Raw genomic sequence first — 19,129 nt, forward strand, 5'->3', positions numbered from 1 at the left:
GGATTGGTGTCCTTATAAGAGGAGGGGGAAACATCAGAGAGCTCTCTCCTTCTCTCTCCATTTGTGCACAGAAAAAAGGTCGTTTGAGGACACAGGAGAAGGCAGCCATCTACAAGCTCTCACCAAGAACCAAATTGGCCAGAACCTTGATCTTGGACTTTCCAGCCTCCAGACAGTGATAAAACAAATGTGTGCTGTTTAAGCCACCCAGTCTATGGTATTTTGTTATAGTAGCCCAAGCAGACTAATACAGAAGCAAAGGAAGAAGCAGGGAAACCAGGTAGGAGGCAAGAGATAATCAAGAATTGGGCTCTGGTGGTAGTAGTGAAGGGAATGAAAAGTACTGAAATTCTGGATATAGTTTGAGCACAAAGCCAATAAAATCTGATGAAGAACTAAATTAAAATGTGAAGAAACCCTAAAGTTTTGGGGCCAAACAACTAGAAGAACAGCACTACCATCTGCTGAAATGGGAAATATTGGAAGATGGACAAATCTGGGGAGAAGGGGTTATGGAGGCTAAATACTCAGTTTTTGGAATGCTGAGTTTGGATGCCCATTAGCATCCAATAGACATGTCCAGCAGACACCTAATTTAGAGTTTACGGTAAGGTCCAGGATGAATAAATAAAATTTTTATTGTTAGATAAAGATGTCATTTGAAGCTGAGAGACTGGATGAGGCCAACTAGGAAGTAAGTAAAGACAGAGAAGAAAAGAGGTTTAAGTACTAAGACCTGGGAGACTCAGATGCTTAGAGACCAGGAAGATGAGAACGTCATCAGATTACATTATAGGGACGTCACAGATTACATTATTAGTCCCTCCTATTGCATGCCCTCTGCCATACAACACTGCAGCTCTTTGCACTTATGTGGGTGGAGTATATATCCCTACCCCTGGATTTGGAGCTTGGTTTGTGACTTGCTTTAGCCAATGGATGATAGCTAACATGATGCAAGCAGAGGCCCAAAGTGTGCTTGCTTGGTTGGGCTTAGGCCATGTCCTGACTAGTCCCAGGAGGAAGATAATAAACACATGGAGCAGAGCTGCCCAGACTAACTTACAACATAAAACAAAGCTTCCCCAGCTGACCTGTAACTTAAGAATGAAAAAAAATGCTACTGCTTATGAATGTCTGAGATTTCTGTGCTTATCCTACAGCAGTATTGTGGCAATAGCTAAGAGAGAGTAACAGAGTTACAGAGTTCCAATGTAAAGGTTCATTGGGAAGGAATGAAAATAAAGCCTGGCTCAGGGAAAAGGAGTATGAATCTACAAAAGAGGACAGAAAACAGAAAGACTTAATTCTTAAGCAACTAGTGATAACAGGTTCATGAGGCCTTGCAGATTTATCTAGTTGCAACACTGAATGGCAGGCAATCAAAATCTTTGGCTCAACCTAATACTGAGAAGGAACAGCCAGTGAACTACATGAAAACCAAGAGAGAGTGGTATCTCGGATGTCAAAAGAAAAAAGTGTTTCAAAGAGGAGGGAGAGATCAACTTTGTCAATGCTGATGATAAATCAAGTAAGATGAGGACTAAGAACTGGCTATGGATCTAACAATACGGCAGTCATTAGTTACCTTCACCAAAGGAAAAACACAAAGAATTTTTATAGAGTAATAGAGTTGGAATGGTTTCAACAGAGATGAAGGAAAGAATTTGATATGAGTAAAAACAAGTCTTTCTAAATATTTTGCCATTTTTTTCTAGTCCTGTGGGTATTACTTCCTCTAGAATATGTTCTTTAATTTCACCTGTAGTCAGCAAGATAGATTTTTGCAGGGGGCTCTTTTAGAAACGTGACAAGAATGACCAGGTGTGGGATTACCACTACATTCACCAGAATGGTCAGTTACCCATTCTCTAGCTACTGCTAACAAAAATTGCTTGTAAGTCATTTTATTATGTGCATTAAGGCTACAATAAATTTCATTTTATTTAAAAATATGTTGCCATAAAGAGAATCAGAGAAAGAAGAAGACAGCTAGAGGAAAATTCAGGTTCAAAGGAGAGGGTTTTTTAAAGATGGGAAATATTGCAACATCTTTGCGTCCTTCGGAAAATAATGCAGTTAAGAGGGGGAAAACATTGTATTAAAGAGGGAATATTTGCCAGAGCAATGTATCCCAAGTCGATAAGAGGGGATAGGAGCCAATGCACAAGTAGAGAAGTTAGTCTCAGATATAAGCCTAGAAAGTTAATTTAAAGCAAGGAAGGAAAGCAAATATACACATATTGGCAACTGTGGAGGTGAGAATATGTGATTGTTTCTGTTATCTCAGTGAAATAAAAGCAAAGTTGTAATCACAGAGGGATGACAATGAAGGAAGTGTTGAAGTTTTTGGAAAAGAGGAGAAATTTTAAAATAGTCATCTCAGGAAGTAGAAGAGTAAGTGCAATCTTCTCGTTTCGGGCTTCCCTGGTGGCTCGGTGGTTAAGAATCTGCCTACCAATGCAGGGGACAAGGTTCGAGCCCTGGGCCGGGAAGATCCCACATGCCACGGAGCAACTAAGTCCATGCGCCACAACTACTGAGCCTGCACTCTAGAGCCCACATGCCACAACTACTGAAGCCCACGTGCCACAACTACTGAAGCCCGTGCACCTAGAGCCCGTGCTCCGCAACAAGAGAAGCCACCGCAATGAGAAGTCTGCGCACCGCAATGAAGACTCACTGCAGCCAAAAATAAATAAATGAACATTTTTTTACAAAGAGTAAATGGTTTATTAAAATGTAATCTATCCATTTAGGCACATATTTCTCCTGCCACTGTAAGCACTTTGAGAGCAAAAGCTACACCTTACTCAGCTTTGCACCTTAACAGCTCCTAGCATGCTAACTTGTACTCTTTACTATTAATTTCCTGTAAATTTTACTTTCCTTTCCTTTTACATTCATATAAAATCCAATTTCTTAATATTATGCTAGTGCTTTAACTCTTTGAGTTTTAATAAGAGAAACACACACAGTTAAAGCACTAGCATAATATGACACTATCACCACCTAGTTATCCAAAATCAGGTTTGAAATCCATAGAAATAATTGCTAATTTCAAAAGAATCATGCCAATTAAGCCCTACTTTCTTAATATCTTAATACAATTGATTCTCTTTATTAAGAAATTTTTAATGCTAAAGGATTTATACGTAAATATATACTATGAAATTCAACCAAATAGGAATTAAATTATTTTGCTCACTAGTTCAAATAGGTGTTATAATTCAAAATTGCTCAGAAAGAAATGAAGCAGAAAACAAAACTTCTACAAAAAGTACAAACATAAATGCTGCATTTAAAAATATTTGTAATTAAAAGAAAAGATCCTCCAAAGCCATCTCTAAATTTTGAAGAATTATTCATAATAACTTGAATGTAATTGAAGTCTAAAAATGTAGTACTGTGATTTACCAAATAGGATTATTTTTAATACTGTTAACTTCCAACTAGTTAATAAATTAATGAATATTAAAGCCACTGAAACAGTTTAAGGTTACTAACTGGTATGGTTCACTCTCAGCCAGTGAGAATATCAACAAATCTCTACTTCAAATTTAATATTAAAAAATGTTATAGTGAATCTGATGGTAAACCTAGGTGACAGTTAATTTGAATAACATAAAAAAATTAAATAATCACAAAAAAGGGTAATGAGATGCCAAAAAATGTTTTATATGAACAAAGCAATAATAATAAAAACAAAAAATCAACTAACGCTAACTATAACTAATGGAAGAGTCAAGTCATTGAGATGTATTGTAGAAATATGTTGTCAGCTCTGCTTCCTGGAACCTTCAAGATGAAATCAGAGTGAGCATCAGTGAAAGAGGTATAGCAACCAAAATGTTGCCCATCCTGCTCGGGTACCTGCCCTGATGCTTCTGATTAAGTGTTCACGTATTCTGAACATACTGTGTACCCTTTCATCTGATTTGTGAGTAACAAAACCAAATGCTATCAGTGGCCAAGTAGAAAAATCTAAAGGAATGAATCATAGAGAGAGGCTGAGATCTTAGAAGGTATATACCCCATCAGGAAGTATTTAAAATTCAACATTTTAAAACACTTGTTTTAGCCAAATAATGCACATCTGCAAGCTAAATTACACCTAAAATTCAAAGTCCTTTTAGACTTTCAAGGTCTTCTTCAAACATCACTCTTCAATGTCTTCCCAAGTTCTCCCTCTTTAAATCTATTTTTCTCACCTATATCTTCATAGCACTTCGTCCTAGCATTTATTTTAATATGTCATGTAACAGAAGTTATTCTTGCAAGTTGTTGTGTTCTCCACCAAATTTTGGGCACAGATCTTTTTTATCTTTAATTCTCCAAAAGCACAAAATACAGTGTTTTGCATAAAAAATATAAATTTATAAAATTGAATCTGAACTCTTACTTTTCTAGTCAGAGTGAATTATTGATCTCAAACAGCCATAGTTATAGTCCTTGGTTATAATGCAATCTGTGCAATAAAGTTTAGAAATATTCCAAAAGTGTTAATAAAAGCAATAAATCTAGATTAGAGAAATTCAACATTTAGACAATAAACATCTAGCTTATCATTAAACATACTTTGAAAAAGTAACTTTGTTAGTCACCTATAATAAATAGTAAACATATATCTATCTCATTTCAATACCCCTTTGCAAGCAAAGTTGTTTTTTTCTTAAATATGAGGGCTAAAAAAAATTCTTGTGCTTATTTTCAAGGCTGCCAAAGTAGAATAAGCAGAAAAGATATTACAAATATCTAAACAACTAAATAACACAGGCAAAGATCTAAGGAAAATTCTGATGCAGGGAGTCAGCCTGACACCTAAGATTAGAAGGCCTAGGATTTTTAAAACTTAAACAACAAACAAAAAACCCGAGAGACACAGTATTCAACCTCAACAACTCCTAGGAAGATAACCTCACAGTTGAGCACTAATTCCACCTTGAATGTGTAGATTTGTTTACAAAACTGTCTGCATTTATTGCCTCTGGGTATTCACAACCCTTTCATAATTCACACCCTCTTCTAATTGAAAGGTAGAGTCTGTTTTCCTACCCCTTGAATTTGGGATGCCTTTGTGACGTATTGCCCAATCAAACATGGCAAAAGACACAATATGTTTGTTCCAAAGCTAGACCTCAAGAGGCCTTGTATAATCCTGTTTCTCTCTCACTCTCTCTCTCTCTACCATGTGAACAAGCCCAAGGTGGACTGCTTGATTATGAAAGACACACAGCAGTCTCACCCATTACTCCAGGTAACAGCCAGTTACTACCTGAAGCACAGACACTTAATTGATTTACAACTGACCCAAGACACATGAGAGAGAGCCCAGTCAGGACAGAAGAACTGCCCATATAAGCTAAGACTAAACCATAACCTCAGAATTATAAACTAAATAAATGGTTATTGTGTTAAGCTGTTAAATTTTGGTACAGTTTATTATGCAGCAATAGCTTATCAATATATAGGGGAGAAAAGTCATAATCTGACGGGAACCAAAAGGATCTCTGGAAGGTAAGTAGGTTGCCAGTGACTTGGGGGCTAAAAAAAAACAGTCATAAAAGGAGAAAATGGTAAAAAAAAAAAAAAAAAAAAAAAAAGAAAAGCTAACCTTGGAATTAGGGCTAATGAGACAGATAACAAAAGCAAGTTGCTTTTCCTTGTGGAGAAACAAAATCTATCCAAATGTTATCTGTCCTTCAAAGCTCAACTCAAATCACACCTCCCAATAAATTGTTTTCTTATTGCCCGTAAGCATAGTGATCCTTCCTTTATTAGTCATGTATAGAGGTACATTATTGTGGAAAAAAGCCTGGACTTTAATCAGTAAGTCTAAATTCACATTCTGGGTTTACGAGCTATGTATCCTTAGGCAAGTTTCCTAGTCTTTGAATCTGATTCCTCATCTCTGTACTGGAATTTAATGGCTCTCAATCCCACAGGATAGCTGTGAGATTTGTATTCTAAATGTGTCAACATATTAAACACAAAGTACAACTCAAAAATGTTAAAGTGAATTTCGTTCCTTTCATTCATTCATTCATTCAACTTCGACTGGACTGAATTACTGGTGTATGTCAGGCTGTGTGCTAGATACTGGGAGAAAGGAAACAATTACTAAGGAGACCACACACAACTGCCATCTAGTAATAATTTTTCATGTGTATAGCCCTCAAGGTAGAATGAGGTTAGAGATTATGCCTTATATTTCTTCATATTTCCCAGCTGTGTGGTGGGGTATTTTGAATTGAGTAGTTACAAAGATACATGTAGACCGTTTGACCAGTTAAAAAATGGTAAGATTTCTTCCTGTAAGTTTTAACATCTGTATCTCAAAGCAAAACAAAAGCACCATTGCTTTTGAAGCATAGCTAAAAGAAGACTCACTTGACAGCTCACATCCATTCCTGCTTCCAGCAGCACCTGAACAACTGCTTTGTGACCATTGCGTGCAGCAAGGTGTAGTGGTGTGTGCTTTCGAGTGTTGCAGCTCATTAAGTTAGGGTGTGCACTGATGATCATTTTGACCACTCTAAGCCGTCCATAGAGGGCTGCCAGGTCCAGAGGAGTTTCCAGCTTGCTGTTCCTGATGGTAGGATCAGTGAGCTCTTCCAGCAGAACAGCAACTACTTCTGAGTGTCCATACTGAGCTGCACAGTGTAGGGCAGTTTCATTTTCATTGTTCTGTTAAGACAAAGACATAAAGTGCAAGTTTTCAGAAATTCAATCCTTTATCAAAACCTATATACAGTCATTTAAAACCTGAGATGCTTTGAAAATGTAAGTTTAAGATTTATCTGTTTTAATAAGTATGCCTAATAGAATTTTATATTTGATACTAGTACCTATCATTTATTACACCAAAAATATCACATTTTATTTTTATTACTTCAAATGAAAAAATCAAACTTTTCCCTACACTATATATTCCAACTTCCAAGAGTGATAAATGATTTAGCCGTGTTAGTCAGTAGCCCTGCTGGGCCAAGATGGTCAGTGTTATCTGCACTGTGCATCGTGCCTCCATGACATTTGTTAATGAGAGAGATTAATAAGAATTATAATACACTTTTAACAGACTGGTTTTCCAAAAGATAGTTGAGATAGTACAGTCTTTGATAATGAAAGATTTACAGAAAGGCTTCCCAAGTTAAGTTTCATTTTATCTTTCGTTTAAGTATAAATCAGTGCTTCTTTTGCAAAGAGAATAAAGACATACTGGCCCTAAGGTTAAACCATATCTTTTTGAAATGTAATCATGGATTGAGAAGCAGACCATACCCATACCATACACGTATCACAGTATTACACGTGTAGCTTATAAGTGTTTCAGTTGAAAATCAATGAGATTTCCCCAGGAATTCAGCAGAATAAAAAATGTTAAAATGGAGAAAACTGAACCCATTTGCAAGGGAGATGTACCCTTTCAGATTCTTTGGGCAGATGGTGTAGGTATATGCAGTATGACTATGTCAGGAGGCAGAAGGGTCAATCAGGAGAAATGTGAACAAGAAATTTTAGTAACAAAAATGCAATGTCCTAAATGAGGGTTCTAGGGAGCAAGGGAGGATTTCATCATCAGAGTCATTATCATAGCTATCACTATGTGCAAGGTACAGTTGCATTTCATGTTTACTCATCTAATCCTCACTAGGAGATAAATATTATTATCATTATCCCCATTTTACAGATGAGGAAACTGAGGTAGTAAGTAGCTGAATAATTGCCCTTCAATTATACAGCCATTTAGTATTGGGGCCAGAATTTGAACCTAAATAGCCTAGACCCAAAGTTGGTACTTTTAATACCATCTTCCACAATAGAAACTATTACTACTACCATTTGCTGAGTGTCTAAAAACTTTACATACATTGTCTCCTTTAACTCTTACAAATGATCCTACAAGATTGGTATTAACATCTCCACTTCATGGATGAGGAAACTAAAATACAAAAAAGTTAAATTACATGCCCAAGCAGATTCAGTATCTTTTGGAACCTGTATCCATCAGAATCAAAAACCCATTTATGCTCTTTCCACTGTACCACACTGCCTGCCATGTGTTTCTTTATTGCCAAAGAAGAAAAACATGGAGCTAGTGATCTGAAAGCAGAATTTCTATAGATTTTTCCCAAAAGAACATCAACTGAGTTGAAATAGGAAGTAACTGCTTAGATAGCTGTTCTAAGGGTACAAACCCAAACAAATCTTATCGTTCCAGAAAGTAACTCAGCCTTGCTCTGGATGATAAAACAATGCAGATAAGTAAGTTGAGAGTAGAGAGAAGATTTGAAAACTTAAAAAGAGGAGTGATGGGGGAAAAAAAGCACAGAAAAGTCTTCTTACTACTTTACTTTTCCAAAACAAGTATCAGAAGAGGGCATCTGAAGGCCAAACGCAAAGGAAAAGCTACTCCTTGAAGACAGTCAACAAAAAGTTAAGATCTGACAGATGGGGAATCTAGCTGGAGGTATTGTTTTTTCCAGCATTTTGGGTGAGCCATTCCTGTTCTTAGTTTAAATGTGTTATCATAGTCTATTTCCTTACAGACTGACAACATAGAGGCTTGCACTCCCTGATTTTATTATCTGGCCAAGTTTTATAAACCTGATTTAAAAATCAATCTTATTACCTTAAACCATGAAAATATGATATAGAAATATGCCTCCTGACCAAACCAAATTTCCCATTGGTTGAAAAGAGATTCAATCTCATTTTTTAAGATATACTCCCTCTTTGAGGAAAAGAAAAGTAAATTATGAAACAATACCTCAAAGACCTCTCTACCTTTGCAAAGGCCTTAGCCTAGGAAATTATAAGTGCAAAATTGAAATTTTTCTATTAACTCCAGTTATCACTGTTCAGATCTCAAGAAAAAGTTATTTCAATCATTCAAGTCTTACTCAGGAGAAAATGTTCATAGAGTTTATCTGTAATATCAAACACACACTTGGCTTGTCACGTCAGTGAAGACCACAACTGTGCTACCTTTACAAAAAGGCATGGTTGTATACTCATGTCCATACTCACTAGTGGTCTAAAAAAATCCAATTTGAAATAAATAGGCTGTGATAAAGCACCAGTTAATAATTGCTAGTATGTTTACATTAAATATTCTTAAACTGTTTTGAATTCCTTCTTTTTTACCAGATGAGTGTTCTCTGAAAAATTAGGATACTTCCAGACAATGGGTGGCAGTATGAAACTGGCTAACAAAAGTTATTTACCAAAGATCTTACTTCAAAGTCAAACTAATGGAAACTATCTAACACTAGTTGGATTTGAGTTCTGGTGAATGGCAAGGGAATATACTTATGAGATAAGGCTCCTCTGGTTTTTGCTCTAATGTTAAAATACAGAAGAAAAGAGGAAGAGAAGGTGGACGAAAAGGAAAGAGGAAGGAAAGGCAGGAGGGAAACGAATATACAGAGAAATATAAATTGAAAACACACATAACATCAGAAGAAAGGAAATAAACCTGTTGACAAAAGACAGGAAGGATGTGGCAATTATAAAAATCAGGGCAGAGTCCACTTTATTTTCAAAATTATGTCACCCTAAGTTGACCACTAATTCTAAGGCAATATAAAATGGTGATCCAGGTTGAAGTGCTAACATGTACTTATTAGCAACAATAAATCACTCTATCTCTCTTAACTTATCTTACTGTAAAATTAGAATATTACCTTCCCTATAACCTTAGAATACAGCTTGTAAACCAAAAGAGATAACATATAGGAAAATGCCTTATAAGCTTTAAACATTAAAACATAAGGTAGAATTACTTTTAAAGAAAGTTGTATTAGAAACCAAAGACAGCATTCAGAAATCAGAATGAAACCCTGACAGTTATGCATAATTTTAACATTATAACATAGTGTATTACTGGTTAAAAGCTTGGGCTTTGGATCAGAAAAACCTGAATTCAAATACTGGCTGCATTTTTTAGAAGCTGTGATATCATGGGCAAGTTACTTAATCTCTCTAAGGTACTTTCCCCATATATAAGGTAGGAACAGTAATTAACACCTACCTCATCAGGCTGTGGTAGAGCTTAGAAAGATAATGTAGATGAAGTACTCTGCACAATGCCTGGCATATAGTAAACACTCCATAAATGATAGGATTTACCACTTAGAATACCAATGTGCTGTTGTGGAGGGCTCTGGAATTACAGAGATCTGAATACAAGTCTCAGTTTAAGTCACTCAGTAATGTGTGAACTTAGAAGAGTTACTTAGCTTTACTGAGGCTGATTTCCCATCTATAAAATGGAAGTGATAAAAATCACTTCAGAGGATTGCGAGAACTAAGTAACTAACATATCACAGGTAAAAGTGCTTAGCACAGTGCCTGGTTATCATAGGTCTCAATAAATGTTCATTACCATTTTCATTCCTGCCCTCTATTGCTTAAATACATAAAGGCTTATGATTAATTAGCATATTTCTGTCCCATTCGTGGGGAAAAAAGAAATAAAGCTAAAATCAGAATTTACCTGTGAAAACAAAATTCCGACATCAGAAACTTTTAGAAGAAATGACATTGAATGAGAGAACTATGTCAGCACTAAAAGCGTATATACATAGTAACAAACAAAAAATACTGAAAGCATGGTATTAAAAACCTCAAGAAATTTCAACTTGTTTCCAATAGAAACCACAACATAAAGCAAGAGAAGTGAAAAAGGAATTCTGAAGTCCAATCACCTCAAAAAAACCTTTTTTATATTTAAATTTATTCAACATCACAAAAAATAACTTTCTATTTAAAACACACCATTACAGTTATATGCCATATAAAGTATTCAGCTTTCAAATGTAAATAAATTCTAGGGTTTTTCTTTCTTATTTTTATGTCATTTAAAAAATATTGTTTGAAGAAACTAACATTCCCTTGCTTAATCTTGGTTTGTTTTTCCATCTTATTATTTCAGGTTTGCTTTGGGGCATTCAGACAGTTTTAAGAATAACCACCAGATGGCTCATTCCACAAATGATCTTTTAACTTGGTTTTCTGAGAAACAGTTAGCATTCTCATAAATTTCCTTTTAGCATGATATGCCAATAAAGATAGCCATATCTGTCATTTCTTATAGATTTGAATTAATGAGTGTATTCTCATAAAAATATTCTGTATTTTGTAACCTGTAAACAGACATTTTATTGCAATAAATATTAATGACAGTGTTCCAATTAATAAAACATTTTTCTTGATTAGTTCTTTATACAACTACCTTTTGATGTAAGAAAAAAATATACATTTTTCTTCCCTTTGCTGTTCACAGCTGGCAAGTGTTACTTTTTATTCTTTAATCTGAATTTCAGTCAAAGGTCTGCAAAGTCTGTATCCATTTGAACAATATGCTAATTGTACTTCATTAGATGTGCTTACCCTGGAGTAACCTACTTCCATTGATATTGGATAACTGCCAACCTGCAGCTTAATGCCATATTTGTAATTCAGTTGTTGGACTACATGCTGGTTTTCAAATATGGTTTTACAAAATGGGAACAGTAGGGGGCATTCAGAGCCCAAGATGTTTGTTATACTGTACTAGAGGACTGTATTTTACTTTCTGGAATCTGTGGTCTTATTTATTTAGAATACCGAGAATGGCATTACTTTTTAAATATATGCATTATATGTAACATGGATACTATGTACTTGTAAATATTTTGACTTTATCTATCAGTAACGTCCTGCTGCTTTTTTTTTACTCAACTTACTCTGGGCGGGTGTGTGTGTGTGTGTGTATGTGTGTGTGTATATATATATGTATGTGTAGATATAGATATAATCTCTACACATACAGGAAATTTTTAATTTAATGTGTGACTAGCAACTGTATACATTGTATTTTGCATTTTAATTCACAAAACTGTACTTAATGTGAAAGTGCTATGTAAATGGTAAAGCATTATGCAAATGATAGTTGTCACCATTTTAGCATTTAAAATTTTATTAAGAAAAACTAATTCACATTACAAATGTGAATTCTGTTATATCTTTAAATATTCAATAAATATAAAATGGATGCTTACGTAAAGCAGGCAAAAATACTACAACTACTTCCTTTATGTGGGATTTTCTTGTTAACAAGTATCTTTACAAATGTCCAGCTTAGTGCCAATGTACCATATTTGTACCATTTGTACCATATACAAATGCCAAAGAAGTTTTCAACTTTCTCCTTTAGGAAATTCAGCAGTAGAAAGGTCTTTGGCAGGGTAAAGATAGAAATAATCAATTTTTCAATGTGTCTTTGGCTCCACAAAACTCTCGAAAAATCATAGCATGAGCAAATATTTGTCAAGTGCACCTGTTCGTTGACTCTGGAATGCGATGGTCCATGATGAATAAGAATCTTCACAATTTCCACATCTCCTTTCCAGGCAGCCAGGTGAATAGGAAAATAACCTTTGTTGTCTGCTACATTTGTTGATGCCTCATATTGAAGCAGTTTGAGAACTATGTCCCTAAGAAGTAGAAAAACCAAAAGAATACAACAGAAAAGAAAATATGCTGAACAATGCAGCATTTATTAAACAGATAATTATAAAAGTATACTAGATACTGGCTGGCAATTTATAGTAATCATTCAAGGTACCGAGACATACAATTGGGTTTAAGAGTTTGCCTCTTCAGCATTTGGCTATTTTACTTACCTGGAACAAGCCACCACCATACACACACAGAGCACTGACTAACCATAAAACTACCTAATAGAATTCATTTCAGCAAAATTTATCTAATTTTATTAACTGAACGAATTTAGTCAAATAACTTAAAAGAATACCTCCTCTCATCTTTTTCAAAAAGGGAGTATTTCCAGATAACCTGTATCTGAGATTTAGTCTGAAGGAAGAGTTCAGGTGCAAGCAAACTCCCTGTTTACAAAAAAGAAGTTATACTACCAAGAGACATTTAGGGAGTTTACACGGCATCCCTACAGAGAACTGGAATAAGGGATTGAAGATACATATAAAAGAGAAAGCAGCACAGTAGGAAAGAGACCCTGCAGTATAAGCCCAAGGTTGAAAAAAAAATTTAATAACTTTTAGCCATGGCACAGGACATACTTTGAATGCGTGTTATTTATACCTGTGCAGTCTTTCACCTTCCTCCTCCAAGGCTAAGAAATGATTTTAAGAGGGAAATTCATTTATGAGACAAATACTATCACTGACGCAGTTTCTAATGATAAGATTTCAGAGAAAATAAAAATAAACCTCATTTTAACATTTCTTTTCTAAAATCAGTATTATTTTATAAGCTTTGAATTTAAATGACTTGAATTTAAAGTCTCAGCTATGCAAACTACCTAATGATATGACCCCTAGAGTATTATTTAGTCTCATTTTTCTTTTTCTTTCCTGTAGAAAATAATATAAATAATAATAATAGTGCCTGTTGCTCAAGACTGGTAAGAACAGTAAACGAGAACATAAAAGAGAAGCCACTCAATAAACAGTAAAACACTATACAAATATTAGTTCTTGCCCCAAATAAAAATAAAATACTTTAAAAGTAAAAATGCTTCCTTCAAATCACCTTTGGCAAAAACAGTCTGAAAATCAGAAGAAAACCTGAAGTTTGTCCAGTTTCTATGCTTCTTCTCACCTCTCTGCTACGTAAAAGTTGTTATATAGGGTCATCCATTCTGAGATAAATAACTTACAAAGTGGTAAAAAGAATTCAATACTTATGAATAACAAAAGCAGCTGAGAATCAGAAGATCTGGTTTGAAGTCCCAACTTTCCACTAGTACTTACTAACTTGGCTACCTTGGACAATTCAAATAACCTCTGTCTCTCTTTCAGATATTGTTAAAATAGAATTTAGAGATTACATATTGTTGCCAGTCTCAAAGAGTTTTGGTGTGAATCAAATGAGAAAGGAAAATGACTACAAAACTGTACACAATCAAAAACTATTCTTAAAGCAGTTTACTGCAAGATTGAACAATTCTAGTGATTTTTTTTAACTGAAATATATCAGCATTTAAATAAAAGTTAAAATAATACCAAAGGAAGCACAGTTAAATACCTGGATGTAACAAGTAGGATTTATCCTACAAAAAAACCAGCCTTCTCCAAATTCATATAGCAAGAAAGACAATTACGTGAAGGGTTTTAATTTCATCCCTCAAAGCCTAAGCAAAAAAAAAAAAAAAAAGTCTGAAATTTCTAAAACCATTTCCTTTCTGGGAGTAAAGAAAAGTTTGATGGGATCATCAATACTATTTTCTTTTACTCTCACTCAAACCATTCAGAATTTCATTTGTTATTTGGCTCAATTTTTGTTGACATTTTCTAATAATGTATGTGATATGCATTCATTCTTTATCTATCAGGAAGATGTATGACATAGTGAAAAAACTGAATAATACTGATCATTTGTATTGTATAGTATTACTATCATCTAAATCAGAAAAGAAAAACCTTCATGTTTATGAAATTATCTTTGGTGAACACCAATCTCCTAAATAAATACTATTATTTTTATTTCAGTTTTTTGAAGTTTATTCATTTTATTAAATAAATATCTTATTAAATTTATTTTTAAATTTAAATTTATTTTTAAATTTTTATTTAAGTTGAGACTGTCATCTTGTTCAGAGATACCAGCTAATAAACTGGTTGAGCTCAGATTTCTAACGTGAAAACATATCTGTGAAATATAAAGTTATATCTTTGCTCAAATAAGTGCCTGTTAGTCTTGCTGAATCTTAAGCAAAATATTAATCAATATAGTGTCATTAATTTCTTATGATTGTATATCCCTTGTATATGACAAGCAATATGTATTATACAGGCCTTTTTCATCCAGGCTCATCAAGAGCAAATTAAATTTCAGGTACTTTCTTTAATGTCTAAACAAGAAGAGTAGTTAATACAGGATCCCACCAAATCAAGGTTTTTTTTGTTTTGTTTTTGAGATATAATTGACATATAACAGGACTTTAGTTTCAAGTATACAACATAATGATCTGATATATGTATATACTGCAAACTGATCACCATAATAAGCCTAGTTAACACCTATTTTTAAATTTTTATTTAAGTTGCATCTTATATCTTCTAGAGGTATCCAGAAATGAATATTTTGACCATACTTGGTTACCTGGCATGAAATATTAAGTTATATTAATGAACACTGTCTACAGAATAGCAAGCAAAGAAGTAATCCCTATATCTTAAAGTGGCATTCTTTCTTAACAGCGTTTGATAAATAAGAAATGTTCCAAAACACTAAAATAAATGTAGTTGATGAGATCACAGGAAAAATAATTCCATTTCCCAGGAAAAAAACAAAAATATCAAATTAAATTTAATAATAATCCAACTTAAATCACTGCAACATTTTGTAGCTTGAGGCTAATATATGTAAGTTCAGGTAAAAACAGGAATTCTAAAAGTATTGACTTTTGCTACTATGTTTAAGTTGTTTCATTTTCTGACAGACATAAATAATACTTCTGATTAACATGAAATGTCTTTTAAGAAGTTCAGTATATGTTCTGAGCAAAATTAAATTAATTGGGAAGATTCAACACTCAAATTTCTTTACCTCAACAGCAAGTTTTCCCTATAATTAACCAAAGACATTTATTTTGTTCCATCCTCCTGTATTTGTTGGTAATGCAAAGAATTTTGAAATAAATGCAAATCATCTTCATATGGATGTAGTATTAACAAACTAATGAAATTCTCAAATTCATGAAGGCCCTCTTGATTTCACACTTTCTTGAAGATTTTACTTCTTCTTAATGAAAATAAAGTTGAAAATGTGTTCAACATGGTCAAAAGCCTTTAGGACAATACACTCCATTTTCTAACTGGAGCTCCTTTATATACTGAATTCACTCTCACAGATTTCCAGATAGAGTGAATAAAGCCAAAGTTTAACTAGTTAATAGCCTTATCCAAGAAAGAAGCAATCAACCAAAGATATTTGTAGGTGACTCAAAGGGCAATTTCATGGACAAGATTAAACAAATTTTTAGAGGAAGTACCCTTCTTTCATTAGAAAGCCTACTCTGAGCAAATCAAAAGTGCAGCAGATAGCTTACTATGTGGATTCGAGATACAATTTGAGATACAATTTGGATTATAGATAATGGAGTCTAGGATTCAAGCATTAAATATTTAAAGAATGAGAAGTGAGAATAGAAAATATTTTAACCCTGCACATAACAAATAACATACATATTTCAAAGATACAATAACAATTTAGTACTGACATTTTCCAAAACAGTAGCCAAGAATTACAATGTACCCAACATAGTTTAATGAGATGGAACTTTAAAAAAAAAAAGGAGCAAGTTGCTAAGAAAAGAAGGAGAATTGAAATGAAACATGAATATACAGGTTTAGTAAAACCTTACAGGGAGTGATAAGATTATTAGTTGAAAAGACAGGGGGAAAGGAAAGAAGAAAGAAAAGAAGGACAGAGGAAGAGAGGGAAATAAGAAAGGCATGAAGAAGGAAGAAAAGAAAGGAGGGAGTAAGGGAAGGAGTGAGGGAAGGAGGGAGGAAGCCTGGCTAATTGCTATTCAGAAGAGAATTAAGTGAATCAAATTTGCAGTAGAAATACATGAGCGAGACAATGAATCCTCCGTATTTTGAAAAAGAGAAAAATCTCTAGCCTATCTATTGAAATAATTTATTTATAATCATCACTAGTTAAATTTGTTCTACTGACCATGTTTTTTATATCATTTGAAGGTAAAAATTTTCTAATCTGTAATTACAAATGACTCAGAAATCACCAGAGTACATTACATTTTCTATTGTGTCCTGATGTGGCTAAGTGGAGATGAATTGTTCATTATAAAATAATGTATTTCAGGTATAAAATGCTGCTCCACTTGTGGATTAACTACCATTGATAAATAATAACTCCCAATAAAACGTACAAAATAAAGAGGATACAGGCTTAATATGTAGTATGAAGGCCATAGTTTTTTTTAATTTCTGCACTGGGTCTTAGTTGTGGCACATGGGACCTTCGTTGCGGCATGTGGGATCTTCAGTTGCAGCATGTGAGATCTTTTAGTTGTGCCACACAGGATCTTTAGTTGAGGCATGCTAGATCTTAGTTGCAGCATGTGGGATCTAGTTCCCTGACCAGGGATCGAACCCGGGCCCCCTGCATTGGGAGTGCGGAGTCTTAGCCACTGGACCACCAGGGAAGTCACAAGGCCATAGATTATATATTGGAGGGAAGGGGAAAGCGTGTGCCCAAAGCAAAAGAATAAACTATAGGACTCTGTAATATTTCTTCCAGCTCTATAATTCCATGAACTTCAGCCTAGAAATCGTAATGCTTATGAAAACAACCTAGAGCTGATGGATATAAAGCAGCAGGAATAAAGATAGAAATGATGTGTTTCTATGCTGACACAGAAGAATGTCTATGACATAAAAAAATATCTTTTGCTTGGGAAGAATACAACACAATAGTTTATTACCTAAGCTAAGTGAGAATAGCAAAGACAAAGAAAAGAAAAACCATTCTCCTCTGGCTCTGAGGTATATTCTATGACACTTTTTTATCTGTCAAATATCTTTTCTTATGCCAATATTTAAACCAGCATTCCATGAGAACACACTACTTGTTGATAACGGGAACAAGAAATACATAATGTGACAGAGAAAAACCAACAAGAATTTAGAAAACTGATGTGCATACAGCCACAGAGGGGATATAATGTGAAGTACTGGTAAAAGCATACACTTGGAACCAGGAACACTTAGACTCTAGAAACAGCCCCACCTTAATAACTAAGTGGCCACTAAGTCATCCAGAATGGTCTTGTTTCTCCATTTATAAAATGAAAGAAGTGAGGAGGGCAGGGTAGAATAAATGATCTCTAATTTTAAAAGTCCTTGGTAACTTAAATCATTTAAAATCAAGAAATCTTATACTCTAGATGAAAATCCAAATTTCAGAATTGTAACATCATAGTACATAACTGAGCCGCAAACAATAATAAAACAGTGTATCATAAAATGTTATAATTGGAAGTAACAACAAAAAATATGCAGCCACTGTATTCAGTACACTGAACTGAGGCCTAAATAGGTTAATGAAATGGCTCAAGGTCACATAACTAGCAGGGAGGGAGAGATGGGATTCGAATTTTCCTGCTTTTTTCCAATACCTACAGAATGACACTAAGCAAAATCTTTCTAGAAAGAGTTTAAAAGAAAAGATAAATGAGACCTTTATATAAAAGCAAAGCAGAGATATACAATTCTCAGAGAACATCTGCAATTAAAGAGATCTTAAAAGATATACAGTCAAAGCCTCATCTCTTTCTGATAATTTTAATGATTGCTATTCAATCACTTAAATTATCCTCACTTTGTATACTGCCAATAAAAACTAAGAATTATGCAAGAGGGCTTCCCTGGCGGCGCAGTGGTTGAGAGTTTGCCTGCCGATGCAGGGGACATGGGTTCGTGCCCCAGTCTGGGAGGATCCCACATACCGCGGAGCAGCTGGGCCCGTGAGCCATGGCCGCTGAGCCTGCGCGTCCGGAGCTTGTGCTCCGCAACGGGAGAGGCCACAACAGTGAGAGGCCCGCGTACCACAAAAAAAAAAAAGGATTATGCAAGAGGCCTCAGAGAAATATATCTCAATGGTTAGAACTTCACAGGATGTCATGTATAAACCAGTAACATTTACTAAAAACTTCACTGAAAATCAAGAAGCGATATGTGTATTTGGGGACAGTATTATTTTGAGAAATACTTATAATGCCAAGCTGAGATAGAACAAGAAAAGTTGTATAGCTCAAATGGTCAAGCTCAAGATCTTCTGTCCATTACATTTGATAGTTTGTCTTCCCCATTGGAACTAAGAAATATGGTACCACCCTGAATCTACAACTAAGATGGCCAAAGAAGCCAGCTTGGGCTTATTTAATAGATTGCACTCCTGATGACTCAGGTACAAAGAAGAATAAATAGTAATTCCTTTAAAAGATTCAGATGTTAGGGATCTGGACACATTTTCCACTCTACAGAAGGATAGCATATAGCTGAAAAACACTCGGCAAAATAAAAAGTTCTAAGTTAGATGGTATAAGTTGATATAATAAAGAATCAGGAGTGGG

The 19,129-nt window shown here is 34.5% G+C and overlaps 1 protein-coding gene across 7 annotated transcripts in view; it reads right to left on the reverse strand.

Moving 5' to 3' along the window:
- The window catches only part of ANKS1B (ankyrin repeat and sterile alpha motif domain containing 1B), a gene marked incomplete at both ends in the record, with an annotated part of 1,159,914 nt that overhangs the window by 967,719 nt on the left and 173,066 nt on the right, over nucleotides 1–19,129 (reverse strand). For all 7 annotated transcript variants that reach the window (XM_082666412.1, XM_082666409.1, XM_082666411.1 and 4 more), the window contains 2 exons: nucleotides 6,391–6,687; nucleotides 12,326–12,482. In XM_082666412.1, the coding sequence (XP_082522538.1) occupies nucleotides 6,391–6,687; nucleotides 12,326–12,482 (454 nt within the window). The remainder of the gene's footprint in view (nucleotides 1–6,390; nucleotides 6,688–12,325; nucleotides 12,483–19,129) is intronic.

The sequence above is a fragment of the Grampus griseus genome (assembly GCF_964374135.1).
Source record: "Grampus griseus genome assembly, chromosome: 11".
Lineage (NCBI taxonomy): Eukaryota > Metazoa > Chordata > Mammalia > Artiodactyla > Delphinidae > Grampus > Grampus griseus.